We start from the raw sequence: 19,353 nt of genomic DNA, 5'->3' as shown, positions 1-19,353 counted from the left end.
GACTAGCCATACAGAACCGTAATCGCATGAGAGAGGTGTGCTTGGAGAACAGCTGTGGTCCTCTGTGGAGTTGTTGCCAAAATTCCTTTTTCTTCTGCCATTTTACTTCTATGGTTGTTGATTATTTGTCTGAATAAATCTGGCAGCTGTTTGCTATGTTTAATAGAGCAGAAAGGCTACTCTGAATAAAGCTATTTGAAAATTTGCTTATATGAAGTATTTGTAAATCCTTGCAAGTCTCTCGGCATTTCTGTATCATTCTTTCTGTCTTCCTGAATTCATTCTTTGATATGGGACTTGATGCTGGCAAATTTACCGCAGGTTTAAAGAGTCTTTTCAGTAGCATCGCTTCAGTTCTGGATTTCAGCTGCTTTGGTAATAGAGGTCTCAATTCTCAGCTTTACACGTGTGTTTGTTTCTTACATCACTCTAGGAAGAGCTTAGCTTATTTTGCAGAAGATACCTAGGAATGACTCATTAACTGGAAATTCTAAATCAGAATAAAAATCAGTTTCCTCAGATTTTATCAATGCCGGTAAATTTAAGAAATGTCTGTGTGTGTCATTACATGCCAGCTTTAACTGGTTTTTCTACTTTAAATGAAATGAATTTATACACTTAATATCTCATTTCACAGGGCATAGATTTCAAGACTCAAGAAATGTATTAACTGTATTAACTAGGATTTAACTGAAGAAATTATAAACTAAAAACACGAGGAATATGATTCTATTTTTATACTGCAGATGTGCGTATTTGAAAAATGTGTATAATGTTAATTAAGAATACTTCTGTCAGGTTGTACATATTAGATTAATGTTTTTTAAAGCGAAAATGTTTTGCTTCTAGTATGTAGCATGATCTGTCGCTTTCCTCAGTTGTTGCATTTAGAGTTCCATGACCAGGCGTGCGTTTTTATAAGGTTGGTGGTCAAAGTGCTAAACAAAAGATTGGTTTAGTCTGTCTTTTGAAGTTATCCAGAGTGTTCATATTATGAGCCTTAACCAGAAGGCGTGTTTGTTTCATTATTACGAATTTTGATCCTTGCAAAGTTAGTTCATGATCTAGCTGTGGGATGATTTTAGTACTATAAAGTGAGATGTTTTATTTTTGAAAATGTCATTTCATTTGTTGAAGCAGTTTTAATTGTACGAGACCCAAGGAAAGTGCTTATTCCAAATTTCCTCTTCTTATTTGCTTTCTTCTTAAGAATTAAATTGGAAGTCTAAAACATTCAGAAAATTTTTTAGATCTTCTTCTCTTATTTTATTTACATTTCAGCAGTCCGTTACAGCTGATTAACCTAAGTGCTGTCCACTGCCTCACCAAAATGAGGTAAATTTTAATGAGGCAGCATATTCTGCAGTCTGAGAATTTTAAAACATTCTTCCGATTACCATTAGGTATGAGCAGGCTGTATAGTGGTTAAAGAATGTTTTTGTAGAAGAAACTTTTAATGATATCTTGGCATATTTTTCTTTTTCGTTAATTTAAGAATACCTGATATATTTTCATTTAGGAAAAAACCTCTGATTTAAGAAACCTAGAATGGTTACTTAATTTTATTATGATTTATGCCTCCATCTTATGGGTTCCTAGCTAGCAAGATGCTAATTCTTTAAATGGTCAGACATTTACTATTTTCTGGCCCTTAACCACCACAAGCAATCATATTTGATGCCCCTTAATTAGAGCACCTTTTTTTCTTTCCAGGTTCTTTTTCCACCTCAGCAATCGAGACAATACATTTGCTTACCATGCTGCTCTCCTAAGTGTTCTTTTGCATGTAAATTAATCTTGATTCAGTTTACACTGTCATGCTGAGTGGTACAAATTGCCTATAACAATAAAACAGCATGAGTTAAAAATAAAGGGGGGTGGGAAGGCAGATTGAATGTGTGCCTTACTTGATAGGATGTTACTTTGCTTTATGCCAATACATTAGCTGACGATAATGAATCTTCTGTTCTGAAAAGCATGGTTTAGTTGATTTTTTTAATTTTACTTCAATGGAGCAGTACCTTGTCTCTTACAGACCAAGTTAGACAAACCATTAATGACAAGAGTGTTAAGGTTAAATATGAAGCAATGCATTCACTTCTCTGAGTGCTATCCATCTTTCCATTTACAGGAGCTTGACAAAAGTACTGGCTTTGTACAACATTTCCTTTAATTACATGCTGCGGGAAACAGGCTTTTAACATAAACATAGTTGCATTCATTTATTCAGCAGTTGCTCTTCAATAGAGCTTAATGGAGAAGGTTTAAATCCTAAATGAGTACACACATCTCTCAGCAGTGTTATGTCAGCAGCCACTGTGCTTTCCTTAAAAGCAGTGTTTGACTGCTTGTGTGGTTTTTAAAGCTTTTGCCTAATATTAAAGTTAAACAGTCTAAGAACATAGTGTCCCCGAGTTTGAAAGTGGTTAGTAAAAACTGTTCTTTGTTAAAGCTAAGTAAGTCTTTTTACAGTGTTAGGCTTTAGTGTCTTCATACTACTAATCATAGGGATTTTTTTTTAAATTTCTGTTACATTAGCAATAAATAGCAAAATTAAATAGCAAAAATTAAAGGTGGAGGGCCTTTTGAGGCTACAAAATCAGCTTTTACCTTTTTATAAATTTTGTCAACTATTGTACACATATCAGATGTCTCGAAGGATCATCATTTTTAGTAGATACTTTTGGATGTCAGTGACTTAACATCACAGAATCAGATAGATGGCATTTAACGTTTATAGCTTTTGTTTTTTTTTTTAACTGGGTACTTAATTTCAGTATTTGTTCCAAGTATTTCACGGGTTATTGAATTTGTCCTTTGAACATTTGTACATAAGATTCTGACATTAACAGCTTGCCTTGTGTTAATTTTATATGTTTTTTGTTCATGATTTTACTTTGTTTGTGATCTTTATTAAGTATTATTTGAAATGTCTCTGGGGTTTAAATTTTTCCAATTTACATTGTTCCCTTTGTTTTCAGATGTTTTTGCTTCAGAAATTTTGATTATCTTTGTCAGCAACCATAGTTCCATTAACTAGGCAAATACTGTTACCACTCAGTGTAGCTTAGATACTTGTCCATTTTTTAGAACCACACAGCTGTTCAGTGACTTCCAGTTACTGTTGAGATAACTTTGATCCATTATATTGAGAGCATTCATCATGGAATGCTGCTAGTTATTCCAGAAACACTTTGGTTTGTTCCCAGGCAGCATTCGGCAAGAAAGATCTTCGAATGAAAAGGGGGGGGCGGGGGGGAAGAGCTCTTAAATAGTAAAAACTTAATAGTTTATGGAGCCCAAATTAATTGAGTATATTTTAAAGGGACTGAAATTAAAATTTTATCTTTGTGATTCTATGTCTCTATCAATCATAGTATTTAAAATCAGGTTATTAAGTGATGTTCAATTGCATTTTTATACATTTTTCAGCACCACTAGTATTTTTTTAAAAAATTTAATCAGTTGCAGTTCATTTTAATTTTATGATAAATTATCTTGTAAATTACATTCTGAAGTGGTATTTCTTCTGCTTTAGAAAGTTTTTAGATTTTGACTATGAATTTAAAATAGTTTAATGTAGTTTTCAAAAAGAAATCAGTAAAAGAGAGCCTCCTTCTGCTTTTACAGGCATGCTCTCTGGAATGAATGAAACTTCCACCACGATTATTGCTGCCCCGCAGAATTTTGCTTCCTCCGTGATCCTTCAGAAGGTAGTAAATGTAGCCAATGTGGGTGTAGTCCCTTCTGGACAAGATAATGTACACAGGTACGTTCACTGACCCGTGATGTAGAGGTAACTTGTATACATGTATAAATATATAATTTTTAATTCATAATTTTCCTTGAAAATATTAAGTCCTAAACGTTTGTGTGTGTGTGTGTGCGTGCTCGCACGCTTATTCATGTCCCACTCTCCGTGACCTCGTGGACTGTGGCCCACCAGGCTCCTCTAGCCAAGGAGTTTTCCAGGCAGGAAAACTCGAGCGAGTTGCCGTTTCTTCTCCAGGGGATCCTCCCAACCCAGGGATCAAAGCTGTGTCTCTTGTATCTACTGTCTTGGCAGGCGAGTTTTTTACCAGCTGAGCCACTAGGGAGTAACATATCTATGCCCCTTCTTTTTTATGATAATACATTTGCTTGATGGGTTTGGAATAAGGTCCCTCTTCCGTATTTTGTACAGTCTTTAGTCCATATATATGGACTTTCCTGAAAGATACAGATAGTGTACCTGCATTTTATAATAGCTTGGTGATTTGTAAAGGTACTTGTGTGAGATATGGTTGAGAATTTTTTGCTTCACTACAGTCAGTGAATTTCAGGAAGAACTGTTTTATAAAGCAGTGGATTTGAACTTTTTTACTTAAAAGAGGGGAAGTTTGGGTATAGATTTCCTTTTGACAGCAATCCCCTGAGACTGCTTCCAGTGACAAGGAACCATTATGGGGTCAAATGCAGCGTCTGTTTCTTACGCCAGGAATTATCTTCACCGACAGCCATCTAAACCATGAGGTCCAAGTTATTTGCCCTCAAAGGTAGCAGAAAACGTGATAGTATGTGCCTTCTTTGTGTTCTTACGAATGCTGCTGCTGCTGCTACTGCTAAGTCGCTTCAGTCGTGTCCAACTCTGTGCGACCCCATAGACGGCAGCCCACCAGGCTCCCCCGTCCCTGGGATTCTCCAGGCAAGAACACTGGAGTGGGTTGCCGTTTCCTTCTCTAATGCATGGAAGTGAAAAGTGAAAGTGAAGTCGCTCAGTGTGTTCGACTCTTAGCGACCCCATAGACTGCGGCCCACCAGGCTCCTCCATCCATGGGATTTTCCAGGCAAGAGTGCTGGAGTGGGGTGCCATTGCCTTACGAATGCTAGTGACTTGAAATGAAAGTAAAATAATTAATCCTTAAATAAACATGCAGTGATTCCTTGGTCCTCTGTGAGCTTAAGGAAATTCATTGCAAACTATCCTTAATTCCTCTGTCATTCTACTGCCAATGGCATACTTCCATCATTACATTTAGGAAATGATTTAAAATCAAAGAGAGTGCCTTCAAACCTTTAGAAATTTAATTTATCTTTTAAAATTAATATAGGGGCAAGAGAGGCCCCAAATAAAGATTTCTGTGGGTTACCTGGGTTTTTTAGACTCAACTCTGCCATTATTGGGCTTTATAACTTCTCCTTATGGGCTTTAAGTTCCTCATCTGTTTGGAAATGGATGGCAGGGAAAGGAAGGTGATTGAAATGAAATTATGTTATCTGTGGAAGAACGTTGGACTTCACATCAGAAGAGCTGAGTTCAAGTCTGGATCTGCCATTACAGAGTTGCCTGACTTCACTTACTCATCATGGCAGATTGAAAGCTGCATGTACTAGTCACAAATCAAATTGGCCCTGTGCCTTTATTTTTTTTAAAGGGAGGTCACTAGGTAAATTGCTCAAGAGATCTGTGTACCTTCCATCTGAGATCTGATCTGCTTCCCTTTCTTTATGATAAGCCCTGTCATTCTCACATAGTTGGGGATAAAATAATAAAATGGATAGAAGGTCTTCTTGTTGGTGAGTGAGTGAAGTCGCTCAGTCATGCCCGACTCTTTGCGACCTCGTGGACTTTAGCCTGCCAGACGTCTCCCTTCATGGGATTCTCCAGGCAAGAATACTGGAATGAATTACCATTTCCTTCAGGGGATCTTCCCGACCCAGGGATCGAACCTGGGTCTCCCACATTGGAGGCAGACGCTTTAACCACTGAGCCACCAGGGAGCTATGCAAATACAACTTATCCATCAGTGTTATTCAATAGCAGGAAAAAATGAACAGAAAGAAGACTTTTCAGTGAAAATTTTTAATTCTGTGTCTTCCTTGTTTTGTTTTCTTCTTTGAATTTTTTTTTTTTTTCCATTTTCCTGAGTGGTTTTCTTTAGCAGAAATTGTGTTTTACTTATGGATCCTTTGAATTATTGAAATTACTAAAACACCAAAATATTGTATGTCATCTGTAACTTTTAGCTTATGCTTTATGAAATATTACATGACTCATCTAGTATCCAGCAGTACCTCAGTCTTACTTTAATATGTTCTTTCATAATAGATGAAACAACGCAGGGTAACCCTTCTTTATGCTGGAACTTCTAATTTTGTTTTGCATCGTATATGGGTTTTTAACTTTTCTAAAAGCAATGAGAGTGTTCCACATTATTGTTTCTTAGAAGAAAATAGCCAAAATACCTTCTCAAAGCCAACAAATATGAAAACCATTTTCCTTTTGGGAAACAGAGAGACTCTCATTAGCACAATTGTATAATTCTTAATTAAGGCACAAAATTTGCCTGTAACTTGTCTTGGTGGTTTAGAAGTGGTTTAATGCCTGTTCAGATGATTAAGTTACAGTCAATTCTCAGTTACCCATACCAGTACAGGGGAGGTACACAATAGGAACCATTTCTAGTCAACTTTGGAATGCAGAAATTGCACTTCCACTCTTTAGAAAATAATGTTATGCTTTTATTCTTGGCTGTGCTGGGTCTTCTGTGGTCGTGGCAAGCGGGGGCTGCTCTCTAATTGTGGAGCGCAGGCTCTAGACGCACCGGCTCCGAGTTGCCACAGGTGGACTCAGTGGTTGCAGCTCCCGGGCTCAGTAGTTGCGGTGCACAGGCCTAGTTGCTCTGCAGCATGTGGGGTCCTCCCGGATCAAGAATTGAACCCGTGCCTCCTGCACTGCCGGCAGATTCTTTACCACTGAGCTGCCAGGGAAGCCTGCACTTAGACGTCATGGTCCTCGGTCCTCATATTCATATACTTCTGCAGTGTGTTGACACCTTTATAATGAAGCCTTATCACAGCAGCCTGGCATTTGGCTCTGTAGCTTGATGGGGGAGTCCAAGTCACTACAGAGCCAGAAGAGAATGCAGTGGCTGTATCTAATTCAGAGCAGGCTGTGCTATCTTGACTTGCCTCAAAAGTATCATCCTGCTGACTGAAAATGTTTTACATTTGCTTTTTTTCATAGTTAGGTATGGCTATAATAATGTTTTAAATTTTAGAAGTCTTCCAGGTAATAAATATCTAGAGGTCTTGATACTTGCGGTCTTTAATAGAGAAAATAACAAAAATTAGTATCCTGCAAATGTGACATTTTTGCCACTCTTTTATGCCCAGTAATTTAAAACCAAAATAAACAATTATTAATAAAATCTGTACTGATGGCTATCTTTATTTCATTTAAAATGAAATAGCAATTACTGTTCATAATAACAAAAATTAAGTTTACTACTTTATTAAATTTTATTAATGTTTTTAATGGTAGTATTCAACAGTGTATTAAGCTGTGGGATGAATGAATTTATATATCTAAGCTTATATATTAAGTGTCATAATAAAATTGAAACTGCATGAGATTTTTTCTTCTGTGGTAGTTGCTTTTTTGAGTTTACGAAAAATAGGACCAAAACCATTCTTGTATTTATTAATGGTAATAAGTTTAAAATTACTTGAAAAAAAAAAAACAATATGCATGAAAAGCATTTTGACCATTAGTATTTTAAGAAATTAAATTATTCTTGGCTGGCCTACTTATTATGTTCTATTTAATTTTTCAGGGTCTTTTATTTCTGACAGGACTTTTGAATTAACATTAGAATATTCTTTGTGACCATTCAATGAATTAAGTTCCTGTTGTCTAATTTTAGGATCATTTGTTCCTACTACGCTTTACAATTTAAATATTTTTTGCATTAAAAACCAAGTTTAAAAATACTTATATAAGAATTAGCTAAGAAAAAAATGAATCTTCATTAATATGCAGAAGTGTGTAATAATATAAAGTAGACATTTTAATTGAATACATAATAGAAAATGGCTTCTAATACATTAGCAGAAAATACCTCCATTAAGGAAAAGTCAATTAAAGGAGCACAAGTTTTATGGAATTCACTTCAGAAACCAGGAGCATTTTAAGTATAGTTAACCACTTTTAAAGATCAGTTGAAAAAGTATAACTACTTTTGGATTATATGACATTTAGCTTTGATTTTCTGAATGAGCCATAGAATCAGAAACCCAACCAGTATACTATTAAAACACTTAATTTCTATCTTCATTTCCATGGTAGGTACTTACATATCAAAAAGCTGCTCTTTGAGAATACAACCATCTTACTGAGACCTGCAGAGTTATGGTCATTGTGCCAATCTTGCTGTTTTCCAAATTACAGTTACCACATGATAAGGAGTAATATAGACATCAGAATCAAAAGAATCAAAGCATTTACTAAATATACAGCCAACTGTCTTCATGTCCTATTTAGATACGCATAATACAGTGTCATATGAGACACTGAAAGTCTTCAAGCATATTATTTAAAACAATACTAATAAAGAATATGGGATTCCCGGGTGGGAATGCAGTGCAATGCAAAAGACACATCTTCAGTCCCTGGGTCAGGAAGATAACCCTTGAGAAGGAAATGACAGCCCACTCCAGTCCTCTTGCCTGGGAAACCCCATGGACAGAGGAACCTGGCAGGCTACAGTCCATGGGGTCGCAGAAGAGTCAGACATGACTGAGCGACTAAACAACAGCAAACAAAGTAATATATACAAAAAGCAGAATGAACAGCAGTAAGTTACTATACAAATAGACTGAAAAGTTAAAAGATTACTTTATATGTTTTAGGGGAGATTAGAGACACTAGCCTTGGAAATTCTAGGTTTTTTTAGGGCCAGAAAAACTGTCCTGTTCTCCTCTAAGAAAGAAATTAAATTCAGAGGTTTTAAAGGAGATCCTTATTCAACAGTGTAAAAGCTGCGTTTTTTTTTAAGTGCATTCGCCTTAATCACATTGTTTGTCCTCTGATAAACTAAGGTATGATGATCGAAATGCAGAAAGCCGAGAAATCTGTCCCTTCAAAACCTCTAAGGTTTTTCTGTATAAAAGAACCAGGTAGGAGTTTTTGTAAAACTCAGATTCCTGGGACCCACACCCAAAACCTCAGATTCAGGCCCACTGGGACAGGCCCAGGAATCTGCACTGTCGCCAGTACTCCAAGTAGTTGCAGACGGGTGTTCCAGAAGTCCGTGGTTAATGACAGCCACATGGTATATTTTTGAAAACGTTTTTCCTTGTGTGTTTCTTTTTCACAGGTTAGTCATTAAGGAATACCAGTAGACAAGATGTCTGATTTAAGCTTTTCTTCTTCTGTCCTGTAAGCTCCAGCAAGAAAGGAATTAGTTGTGTAGTCACAGTCATGTCCGATTCCTTGCAACCCCATGGACTGTAGCCCACAGGCTTCTCTGTCTGTGGGCAGGAATACTGGGTTGGGTTGCCATTTAGTAGCACGTTACAGTGGTGGCTGTGAAACAGTCTTGGACCATAAGTAAAAGTTTGTCTTTCAGCAGTCTCAGCATTTTACATTTTAACCCAGTTTCAGGAATTCTGACATTCATATACAGTAATGTTGTTAAAAACAATTATTGTACAACCTACTTATTTTGTTAAAATGTACAACCTACTCATTTTACCCTTTTATGAACAACAAATTGACCTTATAAGGGGAAAATGTGATATTTGAGTAAAAGCAGAAAGCCATGTTTCTGTCATGATTCTATTTTAGTTCTTAACTTATTCAGTAAAACCTTAGAAGAGCTTTCACTGTTAACTTGTATCCAGGACTTAACATTCCTCTTTACTCCCTATATTTCTTAATCTATGGTTTGGATTTTGTTTGCTGTGTCACTTTTTTAATTTGCAAATTTTGAACATGTACAACCTGTGAATAATTACAATCCTAATAAAATAAGTGTTGTTTTACTGTTATTACTTAGGTCCTTAACTATTAGAAAAATAAGATGCTGTGAATGGAACTGTGAATCCATGGCAACCTGGCAGCCGACTTTTTAAAATTTATCAACACACCTAAAGACCGTTTATTGTTTTAGGATTAAAATAATTTTTTTTAACTTAAAGTAGTTGTAAAGAACAACTTGTTTCATTTCTAGTCCTTAAACTGTGTATACATGTTTAATGCTTAAGTATTGGCATAAACCATTGTTTATATCCTAAAATATCCATATTGTGTAACTCCTTAATTCAGTATTTTTTGAAGACCATTGTGACCGATTTTGTTAGTGCTGGGGTTACAGACATGAGCAACGTAGATACGTTTTACGTTTTGGTGAGGTCTTCGCCATTTTCCTGGTTTTGGTTCTCAGGTTGGTCAGTCTTTAAGTTACTGTTTGTCTTTGCTAGTTCTCTTCTTTCTTTTCCCCTGATAACTATGGAATATTTAAATACCAGGTAACTTTGAAGGACCGTATGGAAAAGAATGACATTTGATGTCTTGATGCCCGAATTTTATGAGCCTGGTTCTATAGTCACCAAACTTCATCTGTCTGAAAACAAATGTTTGTACATAGAGTTGTTATTAATATAAAGATGCCAGGCTTCAGTCTTACTCTATAACAAGTCAGAGGGAATTCCCTGTGGTGCTTTCACTGCTGAGGGCCCAGTTTAATCCCTGGTTGGGGATGTAAAATCCCACAAGCTGAGCAGCATGGCCCCCCCCCAAAAAGCAAAAACAAATTGGAATCTGAAACATTTCTAAGATTGGTGAAACCTAATTTGTGATCTGTTTTTCTCAGTTTGGTAGCTATCCACTAGGGGGCAGCACTGCTTTTTATCTGACTGCTTTGATCTCTGAAGGCTCTGAGCAGCATTTCATTGAAAAACAAATGTGGACCTCAGTTAATTTTTACACGAAAGGCGTATTTGGATATTTCAGAAATAACCAAACTGCAGTTAATTTTTGTTTTAGGATATTCTATATTTAAATTTTATTTAATTCTACCGTTTGTGAGATAATTTTCTACAATGCAACAGTTTTACAAATAGGAATATATAAATGTTTTCATGTAAAAATGAAAGAAAGGTATTCTTGATGGTTTTCCTTCTGGCTGACAATTTTGTAAGTAATCAGAATGGGGTAGGAATTTATTTGTTTTACTCTCTGGTTTTCTGTTAAGTCCCATCCCACCCCACCCCCAACAAACAGACAAACCAAAAATTCTCTGGAATAACTGGGATGTTTTGTATCTTTCTTGAGAAAGTGCGCTTAGATTTTTTTAGCTTTCTTGTATAAAGAAAAGAGAACACATCATTGACAGGGTAGCGTGGGGAATCATGTTTTATACAAGTTCTAAAGATTAGAATGGAAAATAGAGTCCTAAATTATGATGGCACCTAATTCTTTTGTTTCAGCTATTCTCATCCGAATGTTAAAGGAAACATTACAATATTGCTGGCCTTTTTTAAAAAAAATAATAAGGAAAAATATGTTGCTTCAGATAAATTCTCTAAACTTGAATCACATGTAAATTTTTTCTCAGTACGGATTCAATAGTGTAGTGGGCTTAACTTTTACATTTTTATAGTCAACAAAATAGGATTTTTTACAACATACAAACTCTCTGCCTTTTAAAAATGTTATGCTATATTAACTCAAAATTATAGGGATTTATCATTTAAATCCTTTAGAAAATAAATACTACAAATCAACATGCTTTGGTGTTTGATGTTAGGAAACTTATTCAAACCAGTATTTCTTACATATAATTATTGTGCGACTTCATTACACATTTGTCAACTTTGGACTAATTATTTTTATACAGCTAGGGCAGGGCACTGCATCTTGTGATCGTCTTTCTTACTAATAGGATTCTGTCTGCTTCAGCAGGCAGTAATTGAAGGCTTCATGTACAGACTAGGGAAAAAAAAGTTTTAGCCTGAGTGGGCCATTGTCACAGCTTCTGGTAACCAGTAGAACAGAAAACACAAGAAAATTGAACTCAGAATAGAAAAATCAGAAACCAGGAAGACTATCCAAGAGAAGAAAAAGCATGTCTTAGAGCTGTTGCATTAAGTGTAGCAAATATGATTCTGCATAAAAAAAATTTTATGTTTGTGAATACCCTACGGATGGATGCAGCCTCTCAGATAACTATTTCTAAATTCATGTTCTGTTAACATTTAAGTTACTAAAAACAACTGAGTTGCAGGGTTCTTTTTCATTCCAACAAAGAGCATTTAAGGTCCATAGCCATTTTCTCACAAATCTAAAAAAAGTACGGTTTAAGTGCATGAAGGAATAAGTTCATGCATTGTAGAAAATATATTTGTTCAAATGTGTTGTTATTTGACCTGTTCTCATAATAGTTATACATTTTGTCAATAGTTACAAATTAGCTTCTTTAGAAGAGTACTACATACGTTCATTTAGGTTTGGCAATCAGCTTATTTTGTCTTTTTCTTTAAATCTTAGGAATTATTTTTAATTTATTTATTTGAATTGGAAGCTAATTACTTATTTGTAGTGAGTTTTGCCATACCTTAGGAATTCTTATAGACTTCAAAAATTAAATGTCAGTTGCTAGAGATAATAAACAAAAAGACACTTAATAAGATGAAATACAAATATATCCATACAGTTTTACCTTCTCGGTGGTTACAGACAACAAGTGCTTGGTGGTTAGAATGAAAATGAAAAATTATGAAAAATACCTAGATGGTATTCTTTTAATAACATGGAGCCCATCATACATAGGCAATACATCTTTACCTGTCATCCACTTATTTGTTCTCATTTGTGGTGTTACTGGTGTTCGAGGTTGGTTGGTCTCCAGTTGTCCCTCCTTACGTTACAGCTCCATTCAAGGTTTTGTATTTTTCATCACTGGTGTCTCTTTTGAAGGAGCAGGGGCTAGGAGAATATCTATTTCTTTTTTTAACCTTTAAAGACAAATTTAAAATCTGTCATGGCAGAGCATCAAATCAAGATGCTTTGAGTTACAGAACACTACAAATCAGATGCACAATTTTCGAAGAGAAAAATCTTTCTTCTTGAAGTTCTAGAACAATAATAGGTTATATGCATAAAAGGTAAATCAGAAAAACCTTAATTTATCTGTTGACAGATAAAAAATACTCAGCTGGCATTTTGCATATATTAGAATTGTGTCATCTCAAACCAGAAAGCTTGGGTTCAAATTCCTGCCCAGCCATTCACTAGCCAGGTGTTTGAGCAAGTTTCTCCACTTCTGTGGGCCTCGGTTTCCTCATCTGTGAATTGATGTGACTCAAAATCAAGAGAAATAATGCAAGTGAGGTACTTAGCACCCGCTGCACACAGCACTTAATAAATGCTGCTATCATCATTTCCATGATCAGAAACTTCACAGCTCTTCTGAAAAACATTTTATCACGGTGTGATCTTAGCTTGAGGCAAGTTCAAAGGTTCTGATGTCAGTCATTAAATTTAGTATAGAAGTATTTGAAGCAAGCTGTCTTCAGTGTTTCTTACACCCCCAAGCTAGCTATTTGTTATTTACTAATTAGTACTTTTTCCATAACTATCTTTTAAATGTACATTAAAGCATAGCCTGTTTGGGAGTTAAGTGATTAAGAAATTGGGCGGGGGCGGGGGGGGGGGTAGTGTTGGGTGGCTTCTGCTTTCCATGGACCAAAACAAACCAATTGTAATCATGCTGTGTTTCAATTAAATTCATCCTTTTTGAACTGTGAAATGAGAATGTCAGAACATCTGATCTTCTGGTCCTCTGCTTTAAAACATTGTTTCTACCATTTGTGCCCATTAGAACACAGGGAACTAGTTAAAAGACAGTAGCTTTCACACCAGCTGACAGATTTGCTAGGATGATTTGCTTAACGTGTTTCCGCTGCAGTGTAAGCAAATACCTCTTTTCTTCTACATTTGTATCCTTTACAATATTGATAATTTTGCGGTAATAAATATTTTAAAAACAAGTACAAGACTGTAGCCATGGGGTCACAGAGAGTTGGGCAGGACTCCGTAACCAGACGACAGGACAGTAGTTTTCATCTCTGTAAACAGACTGACATCAGAGTTGACAGTTGTCTCTGCTGAGTTTGTATTTTTGTAACATCAAACCTAAGTTTTAGTAGAAAAGAGATAAAAGGTGCCTGGGGGCTGTGCAGCCCTGACAGTCAAGTAGCAGCACTTTTTGCCTTCCTGTTCAGAATGTGCGACACAGTCGTCTTCTTCTGGTCCCAAGGCGTGTTAGGTGAATAAAGAGACTGCTAAGACTGCCGTTGACATAATGATGACCTGTCAGAAATAGGGACCTCTGCTGAAATATTTGTTGAATGACAATTTGGTGATGACCACATCTGTGGGGAAAGTTGCGTAAACAGGTGAGACAATAGAGCCACCTAGAATCTGTCATCTGGTGACATGGATTTAACAGAAATACAGAAATAGGGTTCTCCTGTGAAGCAGAAGAACCTCAAAAATTGGGACAAAAGGAATGCAGAAGCCTGCAAAAGGTGATAGAAAAGAGAGGTCATTGGAGGGCAGACGATCTTGTGTTCTCCCAAAGGTGCAGATGGCCTAGAGCCTGCTATAGAGAGTGGAGTGAGTGAGAAATATAAATATCGCATACTAACACATACATGTGGAATCTAGAAAGACGGCACTGATGAATTTATCTGCAGGGCAGCAGTGGAGAAACAGAGAACAGACCTATGGACGCGGGGCAGGGAAGGAGGGAGCCGGTGAGATGTATGGAGAGAATGGCATGGAAATTTACATGACCATATGTAAAATAGCCAGCCAGTGGGGGTTTGCTGTGGACCAGGGAACGCAGACAGGGGCTCTGTGACAATCTAGAAGGTGGGGAGGGACACGGGAGGGAGGTTCAGGAGGGAGGGGACATGGGTATACCTACAATGATTCCTGTTGATGTCTGGCAGAAAACCACAAAATTCTGTAAAGCAATTATCCTTCAATTAAAAAAATAAAATGGCACCAAGAAAAAAGTGCAGCTGAGGTACCCATTTCTAAATCTCTTGTATGGGCATCTAAAGAGCAGATGGGTGTATATGTTCAAAGCTTTTATGAAACCTCTATGATTTCTGTTCCTAAACTGCTTACTTACATTTGCTTCTCTCAGTGGAAAAACTGCTCTATCAGATTCCTTGCAAGTCTTCAGCATGTTTGGAGAGACTACACAAATACATCTACCACCCATTAGCTCATTTTTTTTTTAAGCTAACATTTTAAAACATGGCGTAAACGTGTTGAAAAGATTTTCAACTTAGTAAAATTAGCATATTTGTTTTGCTTTTGATGCATTTTTATAATTATTGTTGGAAAACTGATCTTCATGATTCTATTTATGCCAAAAATGGCTTATTAGGTAGCCCCCCCCCGCCACGCCAAAAAAAAAAAAGATAAAGAAAAAAAAGAATCTAATATATTATGAGCTCTTGGTATCATTAAAAAAAAAAACCTCAAAAAAGAAATTACTTTCCATTTAAAGAGAATCTGCTTCCTGCTTAAGTGGCTAATATTTTAATTAAGTCGGGAGTGAAGTTTTTCTGAGTGTCTCCTGATAAACTCCTTCTTTTATGTTGATGGTAATTAAACAGATCCCTGAGGAGGCTGTGGGCTCTGTGCGAGGCCCGTGCTAATTGTCAGACAGGAGACACTGACCAGTTGGCTTGCTCTTGAATGGCCCGCAGCGTGCTGGCAGCGCCGCGGTCTGATTTTCTGTATTGTGAGCTGTTGTCAGGGCTAACTGGGTGCCATTGTGGCTGGAGATGTCGCGCAAATTGAGGCAGATGGCTCAGGTTCAGACACGTGTCCCACCGAAAGGGGAAAGGGGATTGGCCCTGCAAAGTGGGGTCACAGCAGGTCACAGACCTGCTCCACACTTGTTAGTGTTTTCAAAAGCTCATGTGCAGCAACTTTGTTTTTCTCCAGTCATCCCTGCAGTCAAACCCCCCTCACCCCCCTCAAAAACTGTGGAACCCGCTCCATGTGGAAAACGGGGGCCTGGGAGGGGCCCGTCCTCTTCCCGTGTCTGGGGCTCAACTGTGCAGGCAGAATGAATGAGCAGGACTGACAGAGAGGTTCATTGCGTCTCCAACAGCTTTGCAGTCAATTGCAGAGCTTAAAAGGCTAGTTTTGCTTTTAATTCCATGTAATTAGTAGGTTCTTCGTGTCTTGGAATTTAGTAATGTGAGCCTTAGACCTCAAGTTTCCTCTTTCCTGTTCTAAAGCAGAAAGAAGATCTAATGCTCAGAACATTTACAAAACGTACAAACAGAGGGAGTATGGTGTTACACTTGGCTGTCACGTGATTTTCTTCCATGTCCTCAGCATTAGAGACTGAACTTGAATGTTTTAACATGTGTGAATTCATAAAATTATCTAATTTCTTGCATAATCATTTTCAGATATGAGAAATAAAAATTTCGAGCTCTTTGAGAAAGATAGACTTCCCTGGTGGCTCAGATGGTAAAGCATCTGCCTACAATGTGGGAGACCTGGGTTCAATCCCTGGGTCAGGAAGATCTCCTAGAGAAGGAAATGGCAACCCACTCCCATACTCTTGCCTGGAAAATCCTATGGATGGAGGAGCGTGGCAGGCTACAGCCCATGGGGTCGCAAAGAGTTGGTGACAACTAAGCAACTTCACTTTCACTTGAGAAAGATAAACCTTTTCTTAACATGTTTTAAAGATGAACATAGAGCAGTTGATTTTAAATGGCTCTATGGCTGGTGAAATGTTATATAACAAATGAATAAATGATTCTCAAATATGTAGTAATCAAGAGTTATTCACATGCATCTATTGTTCAAACTAATAAGTAAAATAGAACTCCTTTTTCTGTTCTGTTCGCAAGATGCTGAAATTACCTGCTTGTGGTAAGCATGTGCTGGGCAATTTATTGATTTTTCAGGAGAATGCTTGTCTTTGGGTTTTGGGCTGTAGGGAACCTGTAATAAATTATTGAGGAAAAAAGTTATTTTAAACCTATTTGAATATGTCTCCCTTTTTCCCCTCATGATGAAAGGTCTCTGGTGTTTTGTGTTTTTTTTCTTCCAGGTTTGCAGCTAAAACTGTGCACAGTGGGTCATTGATGCTAGTCACAGTGGAGCTGAAGGAAGGCTCTACAGCACAGCTTATCATAAACACTGAGAAAACCGTGATTGGTTCTGTTCTGCTGCGAGAGCTGAAGCCTGTCCTGTCCCAGGGGTAACCTGCTTACATCTGGACTTCAGAATCTGGCACACAACAAAAGTGCCTGGCATCCACTACTGCTGCCTTTCATTTATAATAATAGCCCTTCCATCTGGCAGTGGGGGAAGAATACACTCTTGACATTCTTGTCTCCTGCTTTAGAATGCTGGTGTGTGTCTATCGTGAATGCAGTACTTTCCCTCTTTTCGCTTTGCTAACCAAAGAACATATATTTTACTGTCAGTTATCTCACCTCCTAAATCCATGTGGCATTTTCTCTGTCCTGCTACTTCTTCTGGCCTTCTCAGCTCCCTTCCCTTTTTCAACAGTGATGGACATGAACTGGATACTTAAAGTTCACTGGAAATCATCTTCCTTTCCGCAGTAAGCAAAAATTAGCCTAGAAATAGTATACATGGCCTCTCAGCTTGGTCTGTGAAAAGTGGGGTAGTGTACTTCCTAGAATTAAATTCAGAAATAAGAATTTATCTGCAAAATTTTGTTCTATGGATTTCCTGGTATTGTAATTGGTTATTGACAACCGTCATCATGAAATTATCTCTGAATAATAAGATAAATAAACTAGCACCTGAATAACATTTGTCTTTGCATTCTTAATGAGAAATCATTTATAATCCTGAAGTTCATATACTGCCTTTTCTTTAAAATAAATGTTTTGAGTGTTATATTATGTAGAGAAACAATGGGGTATAGTTGGTGAAAGAAAAACCACTTTCAAACCAGGTAGGTTTTCTACTTATGTTACAGTTAACTCCAAGAGAAAAGCTGATCGTTTAATAACAAAAACAAAAGTCTTCATGTCTTATAGACAGTTTTGATCTTAGTAGAGATCTGATTACAGATCTTCATAATTGTAAAGGCCTATTACAACTACTGAAAAAACTCTTTGAATTTCATTGTTCCTTTACAGATTTTGATGCCCACCTCTGATGGCCTGACATGCCTTTGGAAGCTAACTAGTATAAACTAAATGATAGAAATCTTAAAAACTGGTTATCTGATCAACATTGTAGCACTTTTCCCTGAAGTGTTTTTTGGGGTGTTTTGTTTGTTTTGTTTTACTAACTTAGGTAAGTTACTGTTTTAATAATAATTTTGTAAAAGGTTGTTCTGTAGTCAGAAAACTCTCCTAATACTTTTAAAGCCAGTTGAAATTGTATTTACCAAACTTTATGATACAAGCTAATAAGACTTTAAGACAGGTCCTTTTATATGGAGCCACAGAGTGATTTTTTGAAAGTAAAAAGAGAAGGTACATTGATTGAAACATTATAGAACATATATAAAGAGTAAAGAAAACCAGAAGCATTCTTGGGACATTCAGGCTGTGAAAAAATTATTCAGATTTTTAAGGTCGTGAGTGTTGCACATTCCTGCTCCTGAAATGCAGCAGCGAATCTGGGGGAAGTGTTGCTGCAGCGGGACACGCCCTTCCTCACGCTGGAGATGTGCACTCACACCAAGAAGCACCGCTGTCATTGCAGCCCCGTGGCATTTCCATTATTCAGCCTGTTTCCTAGGGCTTTACACCTTTGGATTTTTAAGTCAATAACTTTTTAAAACATTATAAAGAATTTGACAGGCCAAGTATTTGTTTTCTGAAAAAATATATATATGCTTACTGTAAACAAAGCAGAGGGGGAAATGCATGCCATGAGGTAGAGAGGTTTTTATTTTCCCTATTAGGGCATTCGTCTTTGAAAAGAGGTCATGCAAGGTCTGTTTTTTAAAACAAAGGAAATTTCAATAAGTTTTAGATCTTTGAAGAAGATCACATTTTTTACTTGATTTTTAGATTTAATATGTACATTAATAATGTGTGGTATGCTAGCAGTTGAAACCGCTTGAACATCAGTAGCTTCTTAACATTTTTTTCACATAACTGAAATGAGAAAAATGACCGCAGTCCCAAGTTAAAGATACAGGGAGTTTTTGTTGTTTTTTTTTACCTTTGGCACAGTGATTCAGAGTTCCTTTCTTCATATTTCTTTTAGCTTTATCATAATCCATGATTATCTTTTAAATTGTTCCATTGAGTCGAGTTAGTCAATGTTGAATTCTTAATTCCAGCTATATTTTTTCATTTTAATGCCCACTTAATGGGACACTTTATGTACACCAATCTTGAAGAATGGCTCACATACTGTATTTCAGACTGAGCCACATTTTTGGTATCACAATACGTTTGCTTTATTTATTATAAGAAAAGGAAAATGTTTTATTCTGAAGAGACTATAACAGTGAACTTTTACCCAGTTAAAATATTAGATACTTGTCC

General features: G+C 36.8%; 1 protein-coding gene and 1 non-coding gene across 2 annotated transcripts in view; one reads left to right on the top strand and one right to left on the bottom strand.

Moving 5' to 3' along the window:
• AP3B1 (adaptor related protein complex 3 subunit beta 1) overlaps window positions 1-17,653 on the top strand; it is a 239,204-nt gene extending 221,551 nt beyond the window's left edge. Inside the window, exons 26-27 of the mRNA XM_027971481.2 lie at window positions 3,631-3,769; window positions 16,920-17,653. Coding sequence (XP_027827282.2) covers window positions 3,631-3,769; window positions 16,920-17,073 — 293 coding nt within the window. The 3' untranslated portion in view covers window positions 17,074-17,653. The remainder of the gene's footprint in view (window positions 1-3,630; window positions 3,770-16,919) is intronic.
• On the bottom strand, window positions 5,689-5,760 carry TRNAW-CCA (transfer RNA tryptophan (anticodon CCA)). The gene has a single exon. It is a non-coding gene; the product is annotated as a tRNA-Trp (tRNA).
• Window positions 17,654-19,353: the final 1,700 nt, after the last annotated feature.

This window comes from Ovis aries, chromosome 7 (assembly GCF_016772045.2).
Source record: "Ovis aries strain OAR_USU_Benz2616 breed Rambouillet chromosome 7, ARS-UI_Ramb_v3.0, whole genome shotgun sequence".
NCBI lineage: Eukaryota > Metazoa > Chordata > Mammalia > Artiodactyla > Bovidae > Ovis > Ovis aries.
Note: the sequence above shows the minus strand (reverse complement) of the source record. Positions and strands in the feature narration are given on the sequence as shown.